This window comes from Coffea arabica, chromosome 10e, assembly GCF_036785885.1.
Source record: "Coffea arabica cultivar ET-39 chromosome 10e, Coffea Arabica ET-39 HiFi, whole genome shotgun sequence".
NCBI classification, from domain to species: domain Eukaryota; kingdom Viridiplantae; phylum Streptophyta; class Magnoliopsida; order Gentianales; family Rubiaceae; genus Coffea; species Coffea arabica.
In genome coordinates, this window is record NC_092328.1 from 2,200,621 (window position 1) to 2,225,461 (window position 24,841).

The window sequence follows — 24,841 nt, forward strand, 5'->3', positions numbered from 1 at the left end:
TTAAATGCAATCTATGTTGGGAAGGATGATTGTCTTGCTGCAAAACTACATATTATTGTATGATTATTAGGCCTAAGAGTTTGAGAACGTTGATGCATGGTGACTACTCGTTTGGATTTGACGTATATGAATTAAAAAATATGTTTATGAAAAACGTAAAAATATTTTAATAGAAAACTGCAATCCAAAAATCTATTATTGTAAGTAATTTAAAAGTTCAAAATTCCAAACTGCTTGCAACTTTACGACATTAACAAAAGTGTCATTAAATTACTCCAAAAAAATCTGCTCTCTTAGGCAACAAAATTGTTTTCTGCCCAAAAAAAAAAAAAAGAATTGATAATAGTAACTGATAAACAAAAATAACCGTGTACCTTTTTTTTTTGGTGGTTGTATTTTGTATATTACCAATAGGATTTTTCCGGGCTTGTCTTATAATTACACATTTTGTAACTGCAATCATCAGAAACAGAGCCATCAGTCAGAAAGATGACAGACCACCCTGCTGTTTTTTGTATTCCCTAAAACCCCTGAGTTTAATTCCAAACATGTCCCCATCTCTCTCCCCTACGCGTCTCACCCTCCTCACTCTCCTCTCCGCCACCACCCTCTACCTTTTCTACAAATCCCACCGCCGCCTTCTCCACCGTCTCAAAACCTTCAAAACCCTAAACCCCGATCCCAGAGGCAAAATCTTTTTCATTTCTCAAACATCCACATCCAAAGGTCTAGCTCAACGCCTCCACAACCTACTGACCCTCAATAACCTCCCATTTGATCTTATAGACCCCAAAGATTACGAGCCGGAAGACCTATGCAAAGAAACCCTCGTTTTAGTAATCGCTTCGACGTGGGAAAATGGGGAGCCCCCGCAAAATGGGGCCTTTCTGGTTAATTGGGTGAATGAAAGTGCGGAGGATTTCCGGGTCGGCGCTGCTTTGCTGGTTAAGTGTAAATTTGCGGTTTTTGGGGTTGGGAGTAGGGCTTATGGGGAGACGTTCAATGCTGTGGGCAAAGGCTTGTCGGGGAACTTGAGGAAACTAGGGGCGAAGGAGCTGTTGGAGATTTGTGAGGGTGATGTGGACGGCGGGGATTTGGATAAGGTGTTTGATGGGTGGAGTCAGAAAGTCGTTGAGGCGTTAACGGATAATTTGAAGGAAAATGGTGTGTATTTTGGGAATTTGAATGGCGTTGATGGTGAGGCGAGTGATGAAGAGGAGTATGATGATGAGGATGATGAGGAAGGAGAGAATGGCGGGGAGTCGGAGCTTGTTGATCTTGAGGATATTGCCGGTAAAGGACCTTCAAGAAGGAAGGAGATGGTGGAGGCTAAAGCTAATGGAGAATTGAATGGTGTGACTGGCAAGAAAGCAATGGTGACTCCTGTGATCAGGGCAAATTTGGAGAAGCAGGTAGTTCGATGAAGTGTCTGTTTTTCAGATATTAAAGAATCTAGGATGCATGATTGATATTTAAACAAAAAAAAAAAAAAATTTTTTTTTTGCACCTTTGGAGTTTAATGTATGTTTTTTGAAATAATGAGACTTAAATCGTGTGTTCATCATGGCTTGCCTTCAGACTGCGTATAAGTTATTTGAAGTACTAAAAGCTGCTTCTAATGTTTGTCTGATGGTAAACTATAGAATACATCCGTTGACTATAATTTAGTTAAATGTTTGTATCTTCGTCATTGTCCTTCAACCTCATATTTGAAGATGTGTATTTTTAGTCTTATTATGCTCTAGGAGTACATTATTAATATCCTCTATGTTGGTAACTTTTGTTCTGCAAATCCTTGTCCTATGATTTTTATTTCAATATCTGTTGGATTTCACAGTTTCTTCTGCTTTTGTGTGAATTTTGAGGCTTTACATGGGGGATGATTTCATCTTGTTTGATTTATTATGCATGCGGAATCACTTTGTTTTTGTTGGGTTTCTTAGTTTGCTAACATGTTACATTATGGTGAAAGGCCAATTATGTACCTGCATATCTTGTATCTAAATTTGTTTTCTGTAGATCTGTATGTAAAGTCCTCCATCGCTTTTGAACTCACAGCTATGTTATGGCTATTGCAGGGGTATAAAGTTATCGGGTCCCACAGTGGAGTCAAGCTTTGTAGATGGACCAAGTCTCAACTAAGAGGCCGTGGAGGCTGCTACAAGCACTCATTTTATGGGATTGAGAGTCACAGGTTTACTTTATCAACTCTTGACACTTATTGTACTATTGTTTGTTTGAGAGTTGCAATTAGACTACATAGATATGTCTCCTCTGGCTTGAGCACTGATTTACCTTATATCATGTGGATGTCATTACTGTATCCAAGTAAAAGCTTTCAGATCCTCATGTGTGAGATGGTCTCAAGCATTTCCACAGCCTTAAAAATTTTCTTAAAAGGCATTCCAATCTACGAACTTTCTCAACTAAATAGAGCCTAAAGTAAACCCCAGTCAACATGATTGTAAATCTTTTGTTGAATTGTTGTGTAAAATTTTTAACATGATTAGCCTATAGGTTATCTGTTCTTAGAGAAGGTAGTTGTTGTACTTAAAACTGTTCTAAGAGCGCTTTAGCGGTTAAGAGCTGCAGATGCTTTCCTGATAAGCTGTGCAGGTTTTTGTTGGTGCATGACTTTGTGGATGTTTCTCTGTTTGGTAGAGATTAATTTATATCCTTCTTCAAATCTTTAGATGCATGGAGGCAACTCCGAGTTTAGCATGCGCAAATAAGTGTGTTTTCTGTTGGAGGCATCACACAAATCCTGTTGGGAAGAGTTGGCAGTGGAAGATGGATGATCCTTTAGAGATTGTGAATACAGCTATTGAGTTGCATACCAAAATGATAAGGCAAATGAAAGGAGTTCCAGGCAAGTATTAAGGTTGCATCAACCTTTTTTTCCCATATGGAGTATCATTGTAGCTCTCGTTCATGTAAGAGAATTAGAACATTCAATTAAATGCATGGTATAATAGCAAAAAGGTGAGAGAGCTTTTAGTTAAAGCACTTCACTATCTAGGCTTTTTCCTCTTTAGTCCATGTTTAACTGCTCAAACTGATGAAAAGTTGTCACCCTAGTGCAAAGTTTTGTCCTGAAAACTGGATGATGTGTGGGTACTGTTAGCGTTGTTCTTAAGAGGCATATGTACCTGCAGGTGTTAAGGAGGGGCGCCTGTCAGAGGGTCTTGCCCCTAGGCACTGTGCCTTGTCTCTTGTTGGTGAGCCCATCATGTATCCTGAGATCAATACATTGGTAGATGAGTTGCATCGAAGACGGATTTCTACTTTTTTAGTGACAAATGCACAATTTCCGGAAAAGATCAAGTTGCTGAAGCCTGTTACACAGGTTTGCTTGTTTTGTTTCCGTCTTCAGTTCTGTTTAAACATCTAACTGAGTTTTGGTACTAATTGTCACTGATTTCTTTCAATTGATTATGCAGTTATACGTTAGTGTAGATGCTGCAACAAAGGACAGCTTGAAAGCTATTGATCGGCCGTTGTTTGGAGATTTTTGGGAGCGATTTGTTGTGAGAATCTTCCTGATATTGAAATCTATAATTTATTTCATCTTACGCTTTCTTCATTTTGATATCAAAATCTATCATTTATTTCATTTTAGGCTTTCTTCTTTATGATATGGAAACCTATTATTTATTCATTTTAGGCTTTCTTCTTTTCTGAACCATTTGGATGAATGCTAGATGGCTTAAAAAACAAAAAAAGAGAATGGGATTCCCTCAATTCTAGCACCAGTTGGATTGCGTGATTATCATCATAGAACCTTCCAAGTGTTCAAACTTGTCTTTGATTGTCAATAGGGAGAAATTAGGAAAGATGTGCTTGTACAAGGAGCTTCTACTTGTTTTAGTTTAGCTTTGGGATGCCTGGCTGCCTCAATGTAACTCTGCCCTATCTGTTTTTGCCTTAATCAGGAGTCCCTGAAAGCTTTAAAAGACAAACAACAGCGGACAGTTTATCGCTTGACTTTAGTCAAAGGTTGGAATACAGAGGATGTAGATGCGTATTCTAGCCTCTTTGGCACTGGGAATCCCGATTTCATTGAAATAAAAGGAGTTACTTATTGTGGATCGTGAGTTCCGAACCTAGCATTCTCTCCTCTGCCTCTGCACCTCCCCACCCAAAAAAGAAAAAGAAAACCTTCCCCAGTGGTTTTATTCCCCAAATGGCCTTTTGTTCTATTTTGACAGTGATATTGGAAGTGAAGTACTGAACAGTTTTATAACAGGTCTGCTACGTCGAAGTTGACAATGGAGAATGTGCCTTGGCATTATGATGTAAAGGAGTTTTCTGAGGCATTATGTCAGAGAAGCAACGGAGAGTATGAGGTTGCTTGTGAGCATGTACATTCGTGTTGCGTTCTTTTGGCTAAAGTGGAGAAATTTAAGGTGGATGGCCAATGGTACACATGGATAGATTATGAAAAATTCCACGACCTGGTAGGCAACTTTTCCCAGTGAAGTAAATTTCCATCGTAGCATGCATGCATATTTAATGTCTATCTCATCCTCCGAAAATTCAGGTGGCTTCTGGAAAATCATTCACTAGCAACGATTACATGGCGCCAACACCAAGTTGGGCCGTCTATGGAGCAGAGGAAGGTGGTTTTGATCCGGAGCAAACTCGTTACAAAAAAGAGCGGCATCACAAAAACAGTCGCTGAGCGGGTGTGGTACTATTTTTTGGTTGCTGAAATAGGTCGGTCAGGTTGGAGTTTCGCCCTTTGAGAGAAAGTTGAATGGCTAGAGCAGTCCGCAGTTTTGTTTGCAGAATCAGGTTTTACTGTACACCTAGAAAAGTTAATTCCGTAGAATAGTCACGAAATGCAACAAACAGATGCTACTACTGTATCTTGCGATCAAAGTACTCCTTCATTATGCAAATGGTTGGTTGGTGGCAGTGCTTATTTATGAACCGCGTTGACTTGCTAATGATCTTTGTACCTTATTTTCTTGGCATGTGCAGACCACTGCGACCTTATTTTCCTGTTGCTTCTTCTCCTATGCCATATATGTGCCCTTTCCCCTCCTTTTCTTTTCAAGTCTCAACTCGCTCAAACAGCACAAGAACCTCGCAAAGTCTATTAATTTTGAGCGAGCGATACGACCACCCCCTTTTCTCCATACGCGAGTTTCAAGACGTTGCAGTCGAACAGAGTCCATACTAATTTATAGTGAAGCTTCGTGGGAATGAAATAGTGTGTGCCTTTTGGTTCACATTGGCATGGAAAAGTGAATTTGGAAACTTCAATTTGTAAAGAGCGAAACCACGGAGCATCACGATTCTTCAAGAGGAGGGCTCGGAGGTGAAGGCAAATTGATCACTACAGCATCATCCTCGGGGGCCAGGGAAATCTTGAGCCTGGATTTGATTTGAGAGAAAAAGGGGTATCGTTGACAGTCGGCAAAGTGCGCAACGGAATACGGCGCGCTGCCTTCTACTTGCTCGCCATTTTAACCATCATATTATTTGCCTAGCCTTCCATGGAAAATACTCGATTGCTTTTGATAATAATTGGCCAATCACTTAGCAGTTGCGTTTCCAGCCTCATTTCTTCTCTTGCTTTTCTGTCACAGATTTTGTTCCCAATCAACGTCCACTGGCCCTACCCCAGGAGAAAGTTCACTTGGATGACTTAATTGCCCCATTTATCCTCTTCTTCTCTATTTATTTATTATTTTTTTTTTTTGGGAAGGGGGGGGGGGGGGTGTTGGTGGGGAGTTGTTTTCCGGGTTCCTGGAATAACGAAAAAAGACGTAGTAAAGAAAGAATGGAAACAGAATTTTCAGATGGGGCGAGGAGGACAACCACTACTACTACTAATGTTGGAGGTGGAAAAGTTTGACTATCCCAGAGATCTAAAGCAAAAGTGTGATTAACTCGAAAAAAAAAAAGAAAAGAATTTGATGGCAGGCGTGAAGGTTCCGAATCTTTGCTTGCAAATGATAACCCGAAAGACTATTCTTTTTCACTCGAGACTAGAGAACAAGAACAACGCAGTGGAAATTTGCACTAACATGCAAATTTGTCCGAGTTGGCACGACTAATGCCGCCAACGCAGCACAGTTTGGCAAATACATATGAAAACAAAAGCCCATGACATTTAACTAGCATCAGTGGACAGCAAATAAAATGCTACAAAACTTCTACAAAAAAAAAAACACACACACACACTGGTAGATGCCAAGTATGAACCATTGAGCTTAGTTCAATGGCCACCACTATAGCCTTAAGGCTTGATGAAACGAGAGGTCAAGATTCAGATCTTGCCTCCCACCATTTGTCACTAAATATGACAGGCCACCTCAAGTAGCTACCGGATTGTCTAAGCTGGTAGGTGATTCAGTTCCCTTCGATTTCTTTGCGAATCTTTTCAGGTTTTCCCCTTTCCCGTAGTATACATTTATCCATAATATAGAATAGATATAGGCCTATCGTTTTTTGGGGAAAAAAAAAAAAAAAAAAAGGGTAGATGCCAAGCATGAGGTAGTTAATTTGAGCAGCACCACCGGCACTAGCTGAATTTCGTTCCAACCAAGGATTTAGTAATTAAATCAATACTGCATGGTATAAAAGATGCTTCAGAGCGTAACCACACACACGAAAGCTATACGAGATGTTTTCATTTCTGACCATATAAACTATCCTATCATTTATAACGTACGTACCTGCTATTTCAGCAAAGTATACATGTCTGCTTAAAAAAGAGTGTGTATTCGCCATCGTTCCTGACCTACTATTTAATGGTTCGAGTACAGTAGACTGTAGAGAACGATCAACACAAAATTCGTTACGGCCTTGATTGGATTACAAGCTTTTCTCTGTTTAATGATAACGCTACAAATTTTCTTACCTCACAGGATTTCAGCAGACTTCAGCACAAGGCAACGAAAGACCAGAACCAAGCATAGTGTAAAGGTGGATGACAACCGCTGAATTAATTATTAATATCGAAAGAAAAAAACTGAAAAACAGAACGAAAAGAAACAAAATACTAAACCATTAGCACGATTCCCCAAACCAAAGCCCACCTTTGGTGGGTGTTTTAGTTTAGCAAACACAAACCACACAAGAGGAATAAAAAGGGGGGGCAAATTAATTCATTAATGATCTTTCCTCCAATCTTCTTTCTTGAATTCCATTCAACCAAAAAATCTTGAAAGAAAGAATTAATGGAACCAACAACTACGAGATTTAGCTGCTCTTCCTTGGCTTACTTTTGCGCCTGGCTCTGCTCCTTGGAGCCGAAAGCTGCTTTTTTGAAGAGGATACTGCTGCTGCTGCTGCTGTTGTTGTCGTCGTCGTCGTCGCGGCGTCTTCTTTCATCTTTGATGGCTGCCCTTGTTCTTTTTCATCGCTTGTTTTCACTTTCTTTGAATCACCTCCTTCAACATCATGGGCCTCCTCCTCTGGTGCTGTTTTCTCTTCCTCCTTAACTTCTTCCACCTCAGTTTTCTCAGCAATAATTTTCCGGGGTCTTCCTCTTTTCCTAGGAGTCAGAGGCTGCTGCTGTCCTTCTGCATCAAGGGATGATGATTCTGCTATTGCGACTGATAACTCCTTTGTCTTTTTCACCGCTTTCTTTTTACCCATAAATATGTTTTTCAATCAATTCCCAACAAACTCTTGAGCACCAAAACAAGATATACTAGCTCCCGACCTGGCTACCGAAATTCTAACATGGCCAATACATATTGCTCCACTTCCATGTATGCAACTATATGTATTGGATTAATATTCTCAAATTCACAAAAAAAAAAAAAAGGAATTACAAACTTAATACTAGTAATATTTCAATAAGAAATATTTGTCTCTTCCTAGATCCTAGAGCCACTTAAAAAAAAGTAGTAAAACACCGCAATCCATCTTGAATACTCCTACCATGTATCTTCCACTCATAGCATAGCAATATACATATGGGAAAGACCGAACTCAGATGGTGTTATATATAACCAGAAATGAAACAAAATCCACTAAGCTAAAACACACCTTTCTAGGACCATGTGCACAAAAATTACCTCCTTTTTCCTCTAGCTATGTGTCTTTCTTCAATCTTTCTACCCGGGAGAAGATGTCTCATGCAGAAAAGATCTGAATATGAGTACACTACAATTAATATGCATAAGTTTACCTTATCCTTGTATGAAGCTAGCTTTAGTCGTTTTAGCTGAAGAAGAAAAGACGGGCAGTGACGAAAGAAAAGAAATGAGGTCGAAAGATGGAGAAAGTGAGTAGGGGTTGGCTATTATTGGCTAAGGCTATGGCTATCTGTCAATTCTACGCCTAGCCTAACCGCGGTTAAGTTGAGAAAAGGATCAAGTCTGGTCAACAACTAATTTTAAAAAAAAAAAAAAAAAAAAAACTATCCTGCTTTGGCCAAACGGGGGGTACAGCCGTACAGGCACATCAAGTGAAAATTACACTTGAGTTTAGAGTTCAGGGGGTATAAGCGCATCAAGTAAAATTTACACCTAAGCTTAGTTTGGGCCATCAAAAAAATGCAAATGTGACAATCAAGTCATATCAAAATGAAATATTGTGCCACCAACATTTAATTGTTTTTGATTTTGTGAGTTCTTGGTCATTCATGTTTGAAATTTGATAATTTGAACTTCTAAAATGGTTGCATTATCCCTCCCTTCAAGATTGTGCAATTAGTTGGCCATGCAACTACGTCACGTGATTGGCAAAAAGAGCGAGATCAATATGCATGTTACTATTCAAACTTAAATTTTGAATTTGTGAGGATAAAATTAAAAAGAGAAATACAAACATTACAATCAAATCACTATTTTTAAAAAGTTGAATTCTTGAAACATGACTAAATAATTGGGACGAGCAGAGTATTAGGATAAATTCATTCTGACATTTGTGGAGTCGATCGAAACAATTATTTTGAGAGGTTGGATTTCCAGAAAAAAGATTTTGAATGGAAAGCATATTACGTTCATGTCACATAAATACTTTTGTGTTGATTAGAATTATTCATAATTAGCGTGTAAATACGCCACTATCTCCACATATTTTCTAGGAGCACTAAGAGCACCTTAATCCTCAACACCAGATTAACTCATTGTGATCTAAACAACTCGTTGTAAACCTTGTGTCGAACACGAAAAATTATGGGCTTTGTCTCAAATAATTTTGATTTTCAAAAAGTCAAAATTAAATTTTAAAAAGCAAGGAGTGACTCGTAATTTCTAATTTTAGACTTCTAGCTTTAGGGGGAAAAAACCCCCCAAAAACTATAAGAAAATTAGTTAAAAACATCACAAACCAGATTCTCTAGAATCAAAAGCCAAAATCGCGTCCAAAAATCAGTTGAAATCAAGGCCTATCTGGTGTTAAACTGGCAAGTACTAAAATAGGAGTGGACAGTGGTGGGGTAAAATAAAGGAGAGGCTGCTGGGGTTGTGACTTGGTGAACTATGAGCCCATGACCAGACCCGGGTGGAGGGTTGGGCGACTCTTTCCTCTTTACCCTTTACCATTTCGAGTTCTGACTTCCAACAATTGAGTGGGGTTAAAGGAAAGAGGTGGGGTACGGTCTATGACACACTTCAGTGTCTCAGTCTGACCACTGGTGTCTTCTTCTTTGCGGGTTTCTCGTATATCTTCTGGTTCTTGTGGACAAATTGAGCTAGTGGTCCGTGAATATTGGCCCTTGGATTCGATTCATTCGGACAATCCGATGAGCATCTACGGCCAGCTGGATCACAGGTGTATATGATACTTGACCCACGGATGCAGGTGAACCAAAGTGGGCCTCATTGATATATATATATTAACTCGGGTTGGCAACACCCTCATTGACTCTTTTGACCAGCTACATTGGCCAAATTGTACAGTACTTTTGCCTAAGCAACGTTGCCAAATTGTACTTTTTTTTTTAATTATTAGTACCTACTAAAACCCACCTAGTAAAAACAATCAAAAAGAAATCGTTGTCTTGTTTCCATTTCAATGGGATGCAAGAAACGTTACTACGCTACTGTTTCTTTATTGAATCACACGCGTTCACAAGGGTCCTTCTTGAATCTGTTCTTTTGACCAGCCAAGGAACTCAACTTGCCTTGTCTCTATAATGTGCTTTTTCCATTTTCCAGATGTGAATAGGAGTATATTTTGCTTTGAAATTTATTGATTCTATGAATTTTTAATGCTTATGTTATCTCCAATGGTTGAATCCTGTAAATTGGTTATAATGACCTTCTTCGAAGTTAAAGAGATATCAACAGAGAGAGTGCCCCACAATTTTGTTTGGACAGTGGATTATTTCCCCAAATATATTTGCTTACATCACTATTACAATTTTCAATACAGCTTTTTATCTTTTCAATTACCTTTTTATCTCACATGCATCACATCACAAAAAATACTACAGTAAATATATCTCAAATAATTTACAATCCAAACAAACCGTAAAGGTTTAGAAATGTTGCGCATGAAGACTCTTTGGCAGTTGCTAGTTTTTTGTACAAGTACATCTGTATGTCGTCATATTGTTTACGTATAAAAGTTGACATTTGACCAAAAAAAAATTTTATATTGATCGTGAGAAAGTTAAGATTGTTATTGCTAGAGCTTTTATAAAGAGATGTACTAAGTGATATAATGTATATAAGATAAGAATATGATTCGAAAATGTATTCAAAGAGAACTGAAAAAAGAAAAAAGGGCAATCCAAACAATAATGGGTTTGTTTGGATTATAATGTTTTGAAATAAAATAATTAGTTTCACAAATTTCAATCACCTTTTTATCTCACATGCATCATATCACAAAAAGTGCTTCAATAATTATCTCTAATAAATCATCCAAATAAACTCCTATCTTATCCAAACAAACCCTTTCATTAGCAATTAGCGGCATCCAATGCACGGACGAACTGACAATGGGCTGAGAGTCTAGATGAATGGGCTGAAGCTGCTTGCATAATGGGCTAAAACATGTCAAGATCAGCTGAACCCAATTCATTCGACTGTAGACTGAAACCCATTGATCCACTAACCCCTCGTCCTTTGCTTAACTAGCAATTAAGAAACATTGGATGAGAGATATGCGTTATTTGTCTCAAGGCGATAAGTCAGTCGCTCGTTTTGGAGAACATCACTTTCATCAATCCAAGAAACCGACCTCGGCTGCCAAATGTATTGATTTGGGATTTGGGGCAGGGACGGTCATCAGTATGACCGTCCCTGCATGGTTCATGGTCCAGATTGGACCATGAAAAAATGTGCGGCTCAGATAACAAGTGGTAACTCGATTTTCGCGTCAAGTGTGGGGCCCATCACTATGTGTTGTGAAAATATAATCTGTGGAAAAAAAGTTACACGGTGAACAAAAGAAGTTACGCGCTGTTGATGAAGAGGGAATTTGCCAGGGACGGTTGCAGGTGCAACCGTCCCTGCCCCGAGTCCATTGATTTGGATTAGGCTATTCTATTCATATGATCCCACGCTTCCCCTGTCCCCAGTCTCCATCAACATTTCTTCTGCCTCCCAAATACTCCACATGTTATGTTGATCCATACGCATCTGTCCGTCCATTGTTTAGCTGCACTGTACACCATACAATATAGAAGATGCATATAATTATAGAAAAGGCACATTTTTGTGTAGAATATTTTGTGTTTGGATTGCAATTTTCTAAAGTTTTTATGAAAAATAACGATTTGATATATATATATATATATATAACGATTTGATATATATATACGAGATAAAAAGATAAATGAAAAATATACTCATAAAAACGTAAAGGTTTTTTGATGAAAAATCTCTTTCCAAACAAGCTACCGCTGTTTCAAATGTTCAAGATTATTGGCTGTCCCATTGAAAAAAAGCTGAGATTTTTCCTTTTTCCAAAGGGTACTGAAGTATACTCCTAATTTCAATGATTGACTGAAGGGAAAAAAATTCCAATGATCCCAACTATTAATCGGGTGAATTTTCGACCCTCTAATTATTAAAATGAATTTTTAATTCCCATCTTTCAACAGTGTTAAATGTCGAACATTTTGCATGAATTACGAGGAATTAGCAGAGGCATTATAGTCTGGCTCTGTTTGGATATTGAAATTATCTCAAATTATATTTTACTTGCATCATAAAAATATTTTTCAATTTACCTTTTTATCTCGCATACATCATATTACAAAAAATGCTACACTAATTATTTCAAATAATATTTTAAATAATAACTTATCCAAACCGAATATTGTTCGATACGTCCTCGATGGTCACATTTAACTCCATCTTCTCCTCCACGATGGCTGCGGCTTCCATTTGTATTTTGGCTTTCCCCTTTTCCTTCCTTTTGTATTTGAGAGATTTTTTTGAGAGAGAGAGAGGGGTCAGCGACAGCAGCACCAGCAGAGGAAGATGAAGTCTTCTTTATTGTTATTGAAGATGACGTGGCCCGCGGGAGTATAGAAAAGGGGTTGTAAAATGTTCCTTTAATTAGATTTTTTTTTTACTGCCTTTTACTCGGTGAATTATCGTGGATGGACGAGAATGCCCTTGTTAATTTCTTGTGGACCGCACATGAGTGGATAGAGTATTATTTAAAATAATTATTATAATATTTTTTATGATATGATGTATATGAAAAAAATAATTAAAAATATAAAAAGATAGATTGAAAAATATATTTATGATTCAAGCAAAATATTATTTAAAATAATTAACAATCCAAAAATTTCTTAACTAGTGAAAGTGAAATTGAAAGAAGGTCCAAAATTTGATACTTTTTGATAGGTTTGAGGTCAAATTTTTATTTCTAATTATGGGAGGGCCAAAAGTTGATCCAATTAATATTTGGAGGTTCCAATGGAACGGACCTTTTTTTCCTTGGACTAAATATAGTGGTTGTAGTGCATCTGACGGCCAGTGGCATAGACTTTGGACGGGAAGGGAGAAGTGGATAAGTCATCGAGTCCAATTTGTTTAGATTTGCTAGAAAGCCGTCTAAAGATTTAGATTTGTTGTCAGTGTACGAAATTAAGGCCACAAGTAGGGTGGGCGAGGACATCAAAAGCTGGTGCCTTGGAGCCCTGAAAGCGATTCCATACGCCACAGATAGCCGGAATTTTGGATACCGCATTTTTTGAGACAGGGAAATAACGATATATATAAGAGGGAAACGGGAGGGGGTTGGATGCACCAATATTTTCTTGGTAAGTTTCTCATATTTATGCATATTGTTTCATCTATTCTTTCTGTGGGTTCGTTATTCTCCTATTATTATTTTCTAATTTGGGGTGGTGAGTGTGTTGTTGGCTGGTTTTGAGATGCTTGTATTGTGGAAAGTAGTCAATTGCTGGCAGATCTGTTAGCCTTTTTGGGATATTGTCTTGGCCTTCTTACTCTCATGCCTCAATATATATCCCTCGTCTATCTGGAAAGAAAGGCCAGAGAGCTTTCGATTTAGTTTCTGATGGCTTTGGCCCTTAAGAATTTGTGGATTGAAATCAAAGGTTTCTGCTTTATTTGTCGTTGAAATCACCGTGCAAGTCATGGTGGGTTCGCGTCGCAAAGATCATGCACTGATTTTTCTGTCTGTTTGAGTTCCTAAAATGGCTGTCTCTAAATATTCTCTTTTTAGCTTCCACAATTTTGATTTTTCCCGATTGGTTCTTGGTCTGGTCTTTGAGGTTTGATACTTTGTTCTTTGGTTAAGCCTGAAGGGAGGTTGATATATCTTGATCGAATACTCTTGACTGGAAAAAGAAAAAAAAAAAAAGAAAAAAGAGGCATTTGGTTTTTAGCACCCTGTTTTTTAGATTGTGCAGTTACGGGTACGTCATTTAGTTATTATTACGTCTTCTCTATTCCTGATTTCGAGGATTCTGTTCCTAAAACCAGGTTACAAACTGCTTTGACAATTCTTAGTTTCTTTCTTAGACGCATATGGAGTTTTGGTTCTCTGATTATTTGCTTCTAGTCACGAGAAATAAGAAAAGATTTTGGATGCAGGACCAGTGCCTGCAGTGACTCTTATTATGGTAATAGAATTCTTTGGAAGCAATTGGGTGAATTACTTTTTTGAATAGCAAATATTTTGTTATTTTGGAACAGGATGTTCCGGCCTATGTTGTTTACATTCGTCGGATTGGAATCTATCCATGATTTTACGTCAGCCAGCTTTCAAAGATTTTGGTGAGGATTGAACACCCTCCTGGAACAATATGGACAGCTCTCATGAATCGTTGAACAATGGTAAACCAGCCGATCCTGCAATGCAGATTATACGGCATCCTGCTTACCAATCTCACAGCAAATTGGTTTGGCTTGATATAAGAGTGTTCTATGTCAGAATCAGCAGTTTTATGGTGGATGATTCAACCCCAGAATGTCTGACCCTCAACCATATCCCTCTCAGCCCTGATACTCTTCTTGAAGTGAATGGTGCAAGGTGTTCTATTTATTCAGAAGGGTCATCATGCATTCTTCGAAGGGATAGGCTAGATAAAAAATCTGAAGAAGCTACGTTTGTGAGTACTGACAGTATAAGGTTATCAGGGAGTGTGAAATTTGAGGTTTTCCATAAGGAAGATCTTGTGCTCTCTGGGGTTCTGGAGATGTCATGTAGTAATGGTTTCACCTCGAAGTATAATGGCAATCCTAGGAAATGGAGCATGAATTGTGAAACAGCGATGAGTGCTGGTGCAGGATTCCTGAAGGGCAAGCATATAATTAGTTCCGAGTCCTCGTCACCCACCATTGAAGTCTATGTTGCTGGTTGCTTCTTGGGTGCACCAGTCATCTTAACCAAGACTTTGCAGTTTAATCACCGCAAGAAGCCAAACAGAAAAGTGGTGCTGGATTCAATTCCGGAATATGATACTGCAGCAACCAACAAGGATGATGGATCTAGAGCTGATTTGCAGGTTTTATTCTTTCCGTCTAGATTTATGTTAGATATCCATTCTTTTCATGTTTGTACTGTAGTTTTGGTTTAGTGCTGGACCAGAATATTGTGTCTGGATGGTTCAAGATTGTGCAACCAAATTCTCCAATGTGGGCACCGCCTAACTTTTATTTCTATGTTGGTTTTGGTGCTCAATACTTATGCATATTTTGTTTCTGAATTCCTAATTGTTCATGTTTTTAAGAACCATTTGCTTTGACTAGAAAGTATCCCTGTATCATTTAACCCTGCATTCGACCTCAACTTGAAATGCATGCTAAAGAAATACAGGAAGTCAAAACATGGGTCCTTAATGAAAAGATTATAAATTTATGTTGGATTTTCAGCGTCTTACCTGCTGTCTTCTCTCATTCTTTTTGTTTTTCTTCTTTTAGTATATTATTTCAAATTTACCCGCTCTCTTTTTTTTTTTTTAAATGTCAAAAACAAAATGAGTTAATGTATGTCAAATGACTAGGAAACCTCTACTGAGTTTTGCTGTTTCATAAAATATATTCAAATATTCAAGAGTCATCTGGAGCTAATGATGCAATAAAATATATCATAACCATAAGAACCTTTCAGTGGTCACCTTATCCTTTATTTGGAATTTCTCCATGCTTCCTCCTATGAAACATGTTTCTGTGTTTCATTTTGCCTATTTCTATTAGGAATTGGATATTGGATTGTGAAACAGAATCTTATCCTAGACATGTCATGGGGGTATGGTCGGGCACAGTTCTTAAAGTGGTGCTCAGTCTAATTTTTATTTTTATTTTTATTTTATGTTATCCATACTCTGCAAGAGTCTGACATGCAGGACCTCATCCCCCAAAGGTCCCATTAAGTAGCTATCAAGTAGATTGGTGATTTCAATTTTGGGCCCCGCCACCATTTTGTCAGTAGTTGCTGATTGAAAATCAACTTCTTGTTTTCCCCATCTGTGTATCTAAGAAAATCAACTTTGTTGAATATGTCTGAACCTCAGTTGCCCCGGATTACGGAGGACTGGAGCTGCTTTTAAGTTCTATATTACAAACTTCAATTTCTGCAACAGAGATGATAAATTTGTTAAAATGTTATGACATTTGTTGTGTCTATAAAGATTTGAAGCATCCCGAGTGTGTCAAATAAAACTGCACATTTTTCCCATGAGTAGCCCAAAAATAAATAAATAAATAAGTTCTGTCTTGACTTCTTGGCATACTATCACTTGTACTTTGTAAAAAATATGATCAAAATTGTTCGTATGTAACACAATTGTTCTCACTTGGATAGTTATTATATTTTTCAATTGGATCCTGTGGATTCTTGTGTAGTAATGTGAAGGAGCCTTCCATGTGATGATGGCATGAAAAAATTTTGATTACTGAATATGTACTCTGTGTTGATCTATTTTGTGAATATTTTCGGACTAGTTGACCTATCATGAATTGGTCAAAGTAGGAACTCATCCAAATTCCTGGTCGGATTAACCTCTCCAAGTACCTGAATTTGAGTTGCTAACTGATTTGATGGTGATTACAAGAGAAACTAGTAGCATGAGGATGTAGCTCAGAACTGAGACAGTAACTGATCTATGATTGTTGACAGTGTTTGTTTCTTTTTTCAGTTTTCCTTGTTAGATCTTAAAATCTGCTTGTTTGCAGTTATGTTGAGTTATAAACTTCCAAGTTAGAACTATGGTTTTAATAAACTGGTATCATCTGAACTGCCTTGTGCCTTTTACTTTTCATTGTCTTGTATTGGCCTTAATTTATTTTTAAAAAAATTATAAATATGTTTTCCCATCAGGTATATAAAAAGCCATGACCACTTAATCTGCATTTTCTGTGATCCTAATGTCTGTCCGGGATTGTAATACTTGCAGTGTTATTTGCCGCATCTAAGTTGGAATGGCAAGTCAGACAAACTAACTGTTTCGCATTTGAGTTTAAACAATGTAATGGCAGCCTTTGCATGCTGTAAAGACTTTCTTTTGGTGACTTTGTTGCAGGTAACGGAGGACAGAAGCTATAAACCAGAAAGTGAGGAAGAGTTAAACAATATGTACTGGAGACGAATGGAATATATAGAAGGTGAAGATGGAGAAATATCCTGGTTCAATGCTGGTGTGAGGGTCGGAGTTGGCATTGGACTCGGTATTTGTCTTGGAGTCGGAATAGGAGTGGGTTTGCTCGTTCGCACGTACCAAGCCACCACCGGAAGCTTCAGAAGGCGGCTTATGTAGTTCTTTTTGCGTCGCCATTTGTTTAAAACTAATCCAAAGGCTAACATACGCTTGGTATGCGAGTCTCGACTCTTCGGTGCCTATTCTAGCTGTGAATTTCTCTCTTTTTGTTGAAAGGGTTGGGGTTAACATTGTATTTTTCCATATTCAAACTCCCTTTTCAAGTTTTTTTTGGGGTTTTCATCTTTGAACGTGTTTTTGTATTGATAAAGAGTGTCAAGAGATAGCATGCCCTGTAAGCTTTAGTACTGGCACTCCAAAGATTGTATTATTTTTGTAAATAGCTTTGCCAAATCTTGGATTGCAATAAGTTGCAGGCGTTTTCTGATGATGGTTTCTGAGTTCTGATAAGAGCCAAGTTGGTTACCTTTGAAGCACGCATGGGGCTCAAACTCTTTGAAGTAGTTTTTTGTAATTATTCAAAATGTACATGCAGTTACTGGATAATCGACGGCAACTTACCGTGCTTTTAATGAAATTCACCTCCATTGTCTAGTGTTGCTGTTTACAGGCTCGTTGCCATTTGTCCAGTATAAACGAAGTCATCGATTTCCCTAAACTACTTCAGTTAGCTATCGTTTTTATCCGGCAGCAGCAGCACTCTCTGAGTAAAATTTCCATGGACCATACCCCCGGAATGGGTTCAGACTGACGGTCACATCCCAGAAGAATTGTCATCAGAGGTGAAATGCAAGAACCCGAAGTTACTAAGAGACAAGGCACGCTTGGCCACCTTTGCAAGTTGGAAAACGCAATGACAGTTGTGCCCCTACATTACCAAGATCATCCAAATTCTTTATAGCAAACATCTCCCGTTGGGACAACAAATACTTCAGCATTGGAAAGCAATAGGTAAGTTAATAGCCTTGAAATTGGCTTTCTTTGTCAAGTTAAAACAATTATTAGGTCCCTTGGTGTGGCAGCCTACCGTCAAGCAGGAGAGCCCATTAATCGTTAATATATATTATACACCCGTTCCTAGATTAAAGATGGAAATTCAGCTGGCAGGCGAAGCAAGGGTCTCCGGCTCAGGTGCAACCTCAGCTCCGGTAAAACCATTTGGATGTTTGTCAAAACCCCATACTTTTGCAGCTTTGACATCATCCTGAGCCATTTGCCTTGAGAACTCTTCATGATCATACTGCAACGTGGCTTTTCCTCCAAACTCTGTCGGAAGATTATCCACATCGAAATATGACCTCATGAGCTCCACACTATCCTTATTTTTTGGGTACACAAATTTCACCTTCTGAAAAGTCTTGGGATCCAAAAAAAACTTGACAATCTGCAAGCACAGAAGCACGTATCAGGCAAATAGCAAGTTGTTCAAAAATCTTTTACCGAACATGGTTATATGTTCCGAAACCCCTATAGGATGTTCCACAATATTAGAACCCACCACCCTACTCAGCTCCTTTATAAAGAAGATTGTATTATGTCTATTTTTCAACTTTTATTTGGATAGTTGTGGTACTTTAGCATCTGAATGTGTAAGGTTTTAGTCGCTGGCAATAACCAGAATAAGAAAATTAGACAGATTCAATAGCTCAAGACCCTAAATACCCAGAGACGAAAATAAACTACAATTGTGATGTACATCTGCAAAAGAAATTAACAGTGGTACTCATGATCTCCACTCAGCTCATTACAGACCTTCCAAAATGCTTCAAAAATACGTGGAGGACTGTAGAGGAATGCAACAGCTAGTCTCTCAGGGTAATGGTTTTGCAGTACGTTTACTGTGTCTTTGGCAGATTTGATTGGCACATTATTGGTTATAGACCAACCAGTGAAGTCTATTAACCAAGCCATCTGTTCTTGACCTTCAGGCAGATTAAGGATGGCATTTTCGATGAGATACACCAGATGTCTAATCTGGTTGTCGATAGATGTTGTGTTCTGCAACATTTAACAGCATCCCTTGATGATCACGTTACGCAGAAGAAAGAAACCAAACCGATACTCAAAATAAATCATTTGAAGGAATCTACGCTAGAATTTGGTAGTCCAAGGACTTCACCTGCTTTCCAGGTCTCAGAATAAGAACGGTCCTTCCATGGCGGTCATGAAAATTAGCTCTAAATACCTTTCCAGTCTCACCCTCAACAGCAACCTCATGCTAACAAGTTTGATGGTTATAGAAAAGTTATATTATGCACAATTTTCAGCATATTGGAGAGAACGAGATATGAGAAAGCATAGAAATCTGGGAAACATATTTGAGGAAAAAAATAAATATTTCATTTCAAAATTTTGATAAAACAAATTCTGTCTGATTCTAATATGTATTTCATCATTGATTCCTCTAAGACATGCATTGAGCAGGTTTGCTTATGAATTGTCACAACAAAAGAACTATTAGGAATAAAGGATGAAAAAGATGAACAAAAAGCTAAATTCTTACCCAGCGAATTTCTTCTGGCTTGTAGGTTGACCTCCATCTTAATGTCTCCTCCAACATCTTTTTTGCTTTATCTACATTCCAGCTTCTGGCTTCCAAGTATCTCTTCAAGCACGCATCACTGCAATACTGTAAACCACGTCCCGATAAAGGACCCAAAGCAGCCTTAAGTTCAGTAACCTGCAAGCATACCACAAAATTAGTAGTATTCATAAGAGGAATGACCGCAGTCGTCAATGAAACCAACAACACTTTTTACCTCCAAACTTGGGTTCAAAGTCAATATTTAAATGTCAAATGAGAAAAGTAAGTCAATTTATGTAGTTGCACGTAAAGTTACAAATTACTTTTATCTGACAAAAGATTGTATTTACTGGGAGCCAGCCCAGTAATGTAATGATAAATGTCTAGGTAATAGGTGATATAGCCCATTTTGTACTAAAACTTTAGAGTCAATAGACCATAAATTCCAAGCAAAAGGACTAAAACCTATTCAGACCAGGACCATATCTTTGCAGACTTAATTGAAATGGCTACTAGAGATGATTCCAACTAAAATTCTGGACATTAGACCTACTAACAAATAGTTTCTCATTGGCTTATTCACAAACGCATGACCAGTGAAACGACCAAAAATCATGCGTGCGCCAAAAAAGATGAGAATAGCTGCAGCAAAATAAACATTGAAACCCACAAATAACAGTATTAAAAAGCAAAAAAAAATCTTCCTACAGATAAGCAGCCAAATTATGAATTAGTTTATTTAAGAAGTTAAATGAATTATGCATTTTAACACTTCTCAATACCTTTTCCTGCTGCTCATCAGAATCCTTCTCGTGATGTGAATTGTTCCACCGACGAAACATTGCTAGAGCTAGAGGAGTCAATCCACATTGAACAACAGCAATTATATTTAGTGAATTTATCATTTCAGCAATTCATATCAACTTTGAATGCTGACTGTGAAACTGAGGCAGACAGAATTAATACGCTCCAGCAACAGCTAATTCGCATATAGAAATCAGTAAAAAAAAAAATCTCAGGTCATAGGTCATCCTAGTGCTTCGAAACGTGCATATAAGCTCACCTCAACACATAGAATGTCACAGACTTACAGTGACACTTGAATGTCAGAGACATACAGTGACACTTGAAAGTAACACACGAGCTCACCTCCACATTGACTAATATGAAGTGTAAAGTTTTTAACATGATCACTTTTGGCCCAAAATATTAAGTTATGCACTTCTACAAATTGAAGTATATATCAACTGTTAAAACTAGATCTACTTAGTATAGGAGAAAGCCCTCGGTCCGAAACAATTCAACAATGTTTACACCAGCCCATTCTCCAATGCAGAAGACTGCAACTTTTATTTTAGCCCTGAAATATTATATGAGTAATTGCAAGAAAATAAGAGTAACAGTGAATGGATGGTAGCCCAGGTGAGGAACCAACAGACCACAAATAAAAGAATTATTATTGTGATCCAAGCGTAGCTATTAAGCTGCTAACTCTTTCAACCTCCTCCTACCACCAAGAATATGATCATCATACACGCACACATAATACTATATCCTAAGCACAAAATTTAATATTTTACCTCATCATACACCAGAGCTAACCCATCCCAAGGAAATCTCAAAGAAATGAACTGAGAAATTCTGATAAAAGCAGTGCCAAAGCAATGAATTCCTGAATTCCGATAAAAATAATGGTATAGGAACCTACATTAAAAAGGCAAATACTTATTTAAAAATGTCTTAAGCTTTTGCCTTTATACTATAGATGGAACAAAAAATCAAGGTTGAAACGTACTTTTCAGAAACAGAATGCCCGAAATGAAACCTTTTCCAAGGCTTCTGTTCCTTCACAGTTAATATCCATTTCCACCAACGAACTGGGCTTAGAAATAGCAAACAGACTAATAGTTCAACGTTAACAGCTCCCTCTCAAAAAGTCCCTTTCAATTTTTTTTTCTCACTTCAAACTTGTATATTAGAACCAACCAAACTAGCCCTTTTCAAGAAAACATTCAACAATCAAGATCCAAAAACCCGCAGGGTCAACAGATCCATTAATTCAATTCTAGCCCAGAAAAAACCCAAAAAGAAAAAAAAAAAGGAAAACAAAGCTCAAGCAAGAATATCCCTATTCATAAATCCCAACTCCAACGACACCTATGAAAAAAAAAAGAAAGAAAGAAAGAAAGAAATTAATTAAAGCATCAGCCGGTGATCATACCAGGTTTGCAGGAACTGGGAGGCTAGAAGTGAAGAAATGAAGAGGTTCTTGGTGGGTTTAAATTTCCAAATTAAGCAGGATCGTGCAAATGGTTCTAGTCTTGCCTTGTAGCAGTTTGCTCACAAGATTTTCTCCAACGCGCGCACACACACACACCAGTATAGTGTGTACTGTGTACTACGTATACACACGGCAGAGAGAGACAGAGAGAGAGAGAGAGAGAGAGAGATGGGAATGGGATTTTTGTGGGAGAGTTAATTCTGTAATTCTAACGATAATGGTACGGTATTCCGTCCCCTGAAGAACATTTGCTATAATTACAGATTGGTCAGATTGTTAATCGTCACAGCAACCAATCGAACGGCACAGTTTAAGTCAAATTTTAAAAGAGTAATTTCTTGCGTTGATCATTCATGGGATGTGCGACGCAGGGGGGCTGTCATGATCAGAGATCTGCACCTCGAAGTCAAGGGACCTTCACATATATATATATATATATATATATTTTTTTTTCTTTTGTCAAAGGGACCTTCACATATTTGCCACCAGGAATTGAGGAAGCGAGGAAAAACACTGCAACTGCCACATTACCCTTGACTTGAAAAACCTGAGCAAATTCCTTGGAATATTTGCAAAAAAAAGCTGGCATTGTTCATTTTTTCTGGTGGGTTCTATTCTATGTTTTTCTTTTTCTTATGTAGTGTAGCAAATTAGCTAGGTTAATCCTTTTGGGTGTGTTTGGGTTAGAGATTGTTTGAAAAAATTATTTGGAAAGATATTGTAGTATATTTTGTGATATTATGTGATTTATATGAGATAAAAAGGAAGTTAAAAATATAAAATATTTTGAAATATATTTATAATGCAAGTAAAATATTATTTAGTTAATATTATATACGATATTTACACAATTACAGTCAGATGCATCGTACATATGTAAAATTTAGATTTTAAATTTAAATTTAAATTAATTATCGTGCAATTAATAATAACACTATTAGTATATAGAAAATGAATCCTAATCTTAAAGAGAAAAAATATCTAGTCATTTCTTAAATTTTTTAGATTTTTTTTAAAAATACCGAGTAAGCTGATTTTATTGGTAGTGTGCCTAAAAAATGTTTGCGGCCATCCAGAAAGCATATAGTCATTTGAAACACAATTTTTAGGTAAATGAATTGAAAATGTGATCTCTACGATTTTTCAGGGGCATTATACATAAAAAATTGACAAATGCCATTGGAAAGAGGACGAAAAAAAGAAAAAAAGAGAATCGATAAATTCGAGAAAATTTTTATGGTTCACTATTACCCCTAGAGCAAGTTCGGTCCGAATGAGCACAAAAATTGTACCCATCTTGAATTAGTCAACGCTGTGCTTGGAAACGTCAATTGGTCCACACTCAAAAAAGAAAGACCCTTATTAATGTGCTATCGGCGCCTGTTCTTGACTAATTGGCACCCACTTTTTCTTTTCTCCGTTTTATCAGTACAGGGTCCTTCTAGAAAGAATACACCGAAATACTACTACTGCTAAATGGTCAAGAAACCCCAAAGACTTGCCAAAACATAAAAAAGGGAAATGAATAGCGAAACTCAATCAATAGCAGTAAAAGACAAAAGCTCCGTTTGGATTAACTGTTTTTTGGGTTGTTTTTCAAAAACAGCACCGTAGCATTTTGTTTTTGAAATACAAGTCTGTTTGGATTAGTTGTTTTTGGAGTTGTTTTTCAAAAACTATATGAAAAACTTTTACTGGAGATTTTTTTGGATTATTTTTAGAGGTATTTTTAAAACATATTTTTGGGTATTTTTATAATTTATAATTTATAATTTTTATTTTTATATACATTTATGCTTTTATAATACATTTATAAAAATTTACAAATAAATATATTTATATATTCGCTAAAAAATATATAAATGTATTATAAATGTATTAGATTATATATAATACATAATATAAATATATTTGTAAATATATAAGTGTATATTATTATAAATGTATAAATTATAAATGAATATTATATAAATGTATAAATTACAATTTATAATTTATAATTTTTATATTTTTATATAAATATACATTTATGCATTTATAATACATTTATAAATATTTATAAATAAATATATTTACATATTTATATAAAATATATAAATGTATTATAAATTTATTATATTATATATAATACATAATATAAATATATTTATAAATGTATAAGTGTATATTATTGTAAATGTATAAATTATAAATGAATATTATATAAATGTATAAAATATAAAATATAAATTATAATTTATATATTTTTATATAAATATACATTTATGCATTTATAATACACTTATAAATATTTATAAATAAATATATTTTTGTATTTATATAAAAATATATAAATGTATTATATTATATATATTAGGTAATATAAATATATTTATAAATGTATAAGTATATATTATTATAAATGTATAAATTACAAATGAATATTATATAAATGTATAAATTATAATTTTATTAATATATATTAATAGTAAGTATAAATGTATTAATATAATTAATATAAATGTACAAATGTATTAATATTATGTATAAATATAAAATTAATATTATGTATATTAATATAAATGTATAAATATATTATAAATTTATTATATTATATATAATACATAATATAAATGTATATTATAAATATACATTAATATATATATTATGTATAAATGTACATTTATATAAACGTATAATATATATAATATATAATATATGTTATATTATATATAATTTATATAATATATAATATTCATATAAATATATAAATATATAAATATATTTATAATATGTATAAATAAATATATAAATATTTAATATAAATAATATACATTAATATTAACTATAAATATTATAATATTATAAATATGGTGTTTATATAATATTTCAATTTGTAATATTTATTGTATATTTCATTATATAAATATTCATATAATATATAATATATAATTTTCAATTTGTATAATATACATAATGTTGTATATATATATATATA

General features: G+C 36.0%; 4 protein-coding genes across 5 annotated transcripts; 2 read left to right on the forward strand and 2 right to left on the reverse strand.

Annotated features, from left to right (window-relative positions):
• The first annotated feature begins 450 nt into the window (after window positions 1-450).
• Window positions 451-4,949, forward strand: LOC113710878 (S-adenosyl-L-methionine-dependent tRNA 4-demethylwyosine synthase-like). The gene is made up of 8 exons (XM_027233938.2): window positions 451-1,412; window positions 2,079-2,194; window positions 2,694-2,869; window positions 3,156-3,346; window positions 3,441-3,527; window positions 3,933-4,090; window positions 4,247-4,457; window positions 4,541-4,949. The coding sequence occupies exons 1-8, from the start codon at window positions 549-551 to the stop codon at window positions 4,679-4,681; spliced, it is 1,944 nt and encodes a 647-aa protein (XP_027089739.2). The 5' UTR covers window positions 451-548; the 3' UTR covers window positions 4,682-4,949.
• Window positions 4,950-6,997: 2,048 nt separating this feature from the next.
• LOC140015423 (uncharacterized) lies at window positions 6,998-8,286 on the reverse strand. The gene is made up of 2 exons (XM_072067994.1): window positions 8,150-8,286; window positions 6,998-7,735 (listed from the first exon to the last, which is right to left on the reverse strand). Exon 2 carries the CDS (start codon window positions 7,609-7,611, stop codon window positions 7,213-7,215), a length of 399 nt encoding a protein of 132 aa, XP_071924095.1. The 5' UTR covers window positions 7,612-7,735; window positions 8,150-8,286; the 3' UTR covers window positions 6,998-7,212.
• A 4,572-nt stretch (window positions 8,287-12,858) lies between these two features.
• On the forward strand, window positions 12,859-17,489 carry LOC113712684 (uncharacterized protein At1g01500-like). The gene is made up of 3 exons (XM_027236193.2): window positions 12,859-13,195; window positions 14,097-14,908; window positions 16,925-17,489. Exons 2-3 carry the CDS (start codon window positions 14,207-14,209, stop codon window positions 17,156-17,158), a joined length of 936 nt encoding a protein of 311 aa, XP_027091994.2. The 5' UTR covers window positions 12,859-13,195; window positions 14,097-14,206; the 3' UTR covers window positions 17,159-17,489.
• A 443-nt stretch (window positions 17,490-17,932) lies between these two features.
• Window positions 17,933-22,042, reverse strand: LOC113712912 (uncharacterized). Of its 2 annotated transcripts, XM_072067944.1 has the most exons (7): window positions 21,379-22,042; window positions 21,164-21,287; window positions 20,366-20,433; window positions 19,563-19,739; window positions 19,179-19,277; window positions 18,812-19,057; window positions 17,933-18,443 (listed from the first exon to the last, which is right to left on the reverse strand). In XM_072067944.1, exons 3-7 carry the CDS (start codon window positions 20,423-20,425, stop codon window positions 18,156-18,158), a joined length of 870 nt encoding a protein of 289 aa, XP_071924045.1. In that variant the 5' UTR covers window positions 20,426-20,433; window positions 21,164-21,287; window positions 21,379-22,042; the 3' UTR covers window positions 17,933-18,155. The 2 variants fall into 2 exon arrangements, with proteins under 2 accessions (XP_071924045.1, XP_027092349.1); XM_027236548.2 differs by lacking the exon at window positions 21,164-21,287 and having other exon boundaries at window positions 21,805-22,042.
• Between the last annotated feature and the right edge of the window lie 2,799 nt (window positions 22,043-24,841).